Below are 2,420 nucleotides of genomic sequence, written 5' to 3' on the forward strand. Positions count from 1 at the left end.
TATATCTGTATTTTATACGTTAAGTGATTAGTTTAGTCCAGTTTACCACAGTATTACCCTAAGAGATCACACTGAAATATTTATATATAGTAACAGCTAAATTATCTTCTGAAGTACTTTTTGCCGAGGCAGCCCCCATCACTGCATTCTTTATTTCCAGATGTGTTTCCTCATGTTTTCTGATATTAAAAATGCAATTTATTGGACTGGAATGATTTAATTGGGCATATCAGATGATTTTGTAACCAATCGGCTATGTGAATTATCCACTCATCTGCTAAGCTACAGATTTTACTAGTAAAGATCTTGCCTCATCCAGGCAATTGATAAAGATACCAAATCGGATCAGAGCAAGAACTCATCTCCAGAATACTCTGTCTGGGTCCCTGATGTCTCCTCTTCACAACCAGTTTTCGAGAGATCTCTCATGGCAAAGATACTTAATCCATCTAAGGAGTGTTCTATGCACTCCAAACAACGTGCATTCCAGCACATAAAGAACAAGGTTTAAACAGATGTCAGGACTATTTCTCTTTTCGTTTTTGAGATTTACTCAGGACAGTTCTACAAGGTTTTCACTAAGCTTCTGCTTGTTTTTCAGCTTTCTCCAAGACAGATTCTAACCTGACAGCCAGTTCATTAAAATAAAGTGGACACAGAATCACAGCCTGCTTGGGATGAGAGTATTCAAGTTTGACAAACAATGGGAGCTATACACAGATCCTCTAGAACAGGGTCTAAAAGGGACAACAATAACCAAGCTGTTTTAGGCAGAACAAAAAGTAGACACAAGAATAGAAGGAAGAGTCTGAATGGCCACCAAAACCAGTATTCACAAGTCCTTTCAGCAGACTGGTTTTGTGAAACCTCTTAAAAGGTTTTTTAAATGACTCTAAGGTTATTCTAACTTCCCATATGTATTAAAAATAACAAAAAGTCATTAAAAACCACCATTAAGTTTAAAGCTTATGGACAATTTTTCTTCCCGTGGACATTGCTGCTACTGAAAATATGCAGATTTATCTTCTGAGGATTTTTAATGGGTATCAAGCATAGAAGGTAAATAATCTTTGGTCACAGTGATGAGTCTATACTTGGAGCCTCAAACAGAGTGATAGAAAGAACAATACGTTACAATTAATGTGCATGCATTTTACCTATTTCAATGTAATGGAGATTTGTATAATTTGTCTACTTATTCATCAGATGACTTTGGAATAGTGACTCTGTGCCTGAAAGCATAAATACATTTTAGGTTTATATGTACCAAGGTAATAACTACAATCTATTATTGCATTTCAGAAGCAATAGTACAAAGAATGATGATCATATACTCACCCAGTAATTTTCATCAGCAGATCTCAACAGACCTTGTGAAGGTCAATGTGATCATCCCACTGATGATGATGGAGAAAGAAAGCATTGAGATGAACTCGCTCAATGTCATGTGCCAGAGCAGTGGTAAAGCTGACACTTGACTTCAGGTTTTTGGCATCCAGGATGAAAGGTTTTGCCTCGCAAGCCACGGTACACATCCATATACCCCCGGGAGTTCTTTTAATTAGTGTTTTGTATCTTTTGTGTGCCGTGTTTATCAGTGTTAGAACCTAGAAGAGCACTCAAGGCTTTTATGGTGTTTCCTTATAGGCTTCACCATGAGAGATTTTGTAATTTACAGGGTTCCACTGAAACCCTCTATTGCCACCTGTGAAGAAAAAATCAGAAATTTTCATATCTTGTCTGAAAAACCCACAAGTAAGTTAATATTTAATTGTGACAAAAAAGTGGCATGGATCCAATCTCAGCCTAAATCTGCAGATCTAGGTAAAATTACTAAATGTTTGATTATCAGTTCTGATTGTGCTGTGCTTAATAACTTGACATTGTCACTTGTAGCAAATTTGACATTGTCACTTGTATTTTCCTCAATCCTCAGGAAAGCTGTCCTGGCTGGAATTTAGCCCATTGCAAGCTCAGAGCTCAGTGACTTTGGGGCCCTCCTGGAAGTGGAGTCTGTGCTGAAGGTGGTCATGGGAACAGCAGTCCACAGAGCAGCCTTGATCTAGAAGGGTCAGGAGCTACAAACTGGCTTGTTCTAGAGGGGCTGGGAGTTACTTCCAAACTTGCCAAGTGTCAACAGTCCAGTCCTGGGTGTATCCGTCCTTGGAGGTGTGAGCCCTGTGCACCTCAGATCAAGCATTTTAGGTTATTATTTCACACCTTCATAGAATAATAAAATCATCACAGTTGGAAGAGACCTTTAAGATCATCGAATCAGTGTGGCACTACCACTGTAACCTCTAAATCACATCACCCAGCGCCAGGTCTTAAATACCTGCACGGATGGTGACTCCACCAGGGGAAGGTATGTGGATCCCGAGGAAGGGGTGATGTGATTTAGAGGTTACAGTGGTAGTGCC

General features: G+C 39.2%; 2 protein-coding genes across 2 annotated transcripts in view; one reads left to right on the top strand and one right to left on the bottom strand.

The window, feature by feature from the left end:
• The window catches only part of LOC108497633 (translation initiation factor IF-2-like), a 5,136-nt gene extending 4,442 nt beyond the window's left edge, over positions 1-694 (top strand). Inside the window, exon 3 of the mRNA XM_017815386.1 lies at positions 602-694. Within this exon, the coding sequence (XP_017670875.1) occupies positions 602-648 (47 nt within the window). The 3' untranslated portion in view covers positions 649-694. The remainder of the gene's footprint in view (positions 1-601) is intronic.
• ARVCF (armadillo repeat gene deleted in velocardiofacial syndrome) overlaps positions 1-2,059 on the bottom strand; it is a 245,961-nt gene extending 243,902 nt beyond the window's left edge. Inside the window, exon 1 of the mRNA XM_017815425.1 lies at positions 1,339-2,059. The gene's annotated coding sequence lies outside the window, so the exon portion shown is untranslated. The remainder of the gene's footprint in view (positions 1-1,338) is intronic.
• Between the last annotated feature and the right edge of the window lie 361 nt (positions 2,060-2,420).

The sequence above is a fragment of the Lepidothrix coronata genome, unplaced genomic scaffold (assembly GCF_001604755.1).
Source record: "Lepidothrix coronata isolate B3197 unplaced genomic scaffold, Lepidothrix_coronata-1.0 Scaffold51, whole genome shotgun sequence".
Taxonomy (NCBI): domain Eukaryota; kingdom Metazoa; phylum Chordata; class Aves; order Passeriformes; family Pipridae; genus Lepidothrix; species Lepidothrix coronata.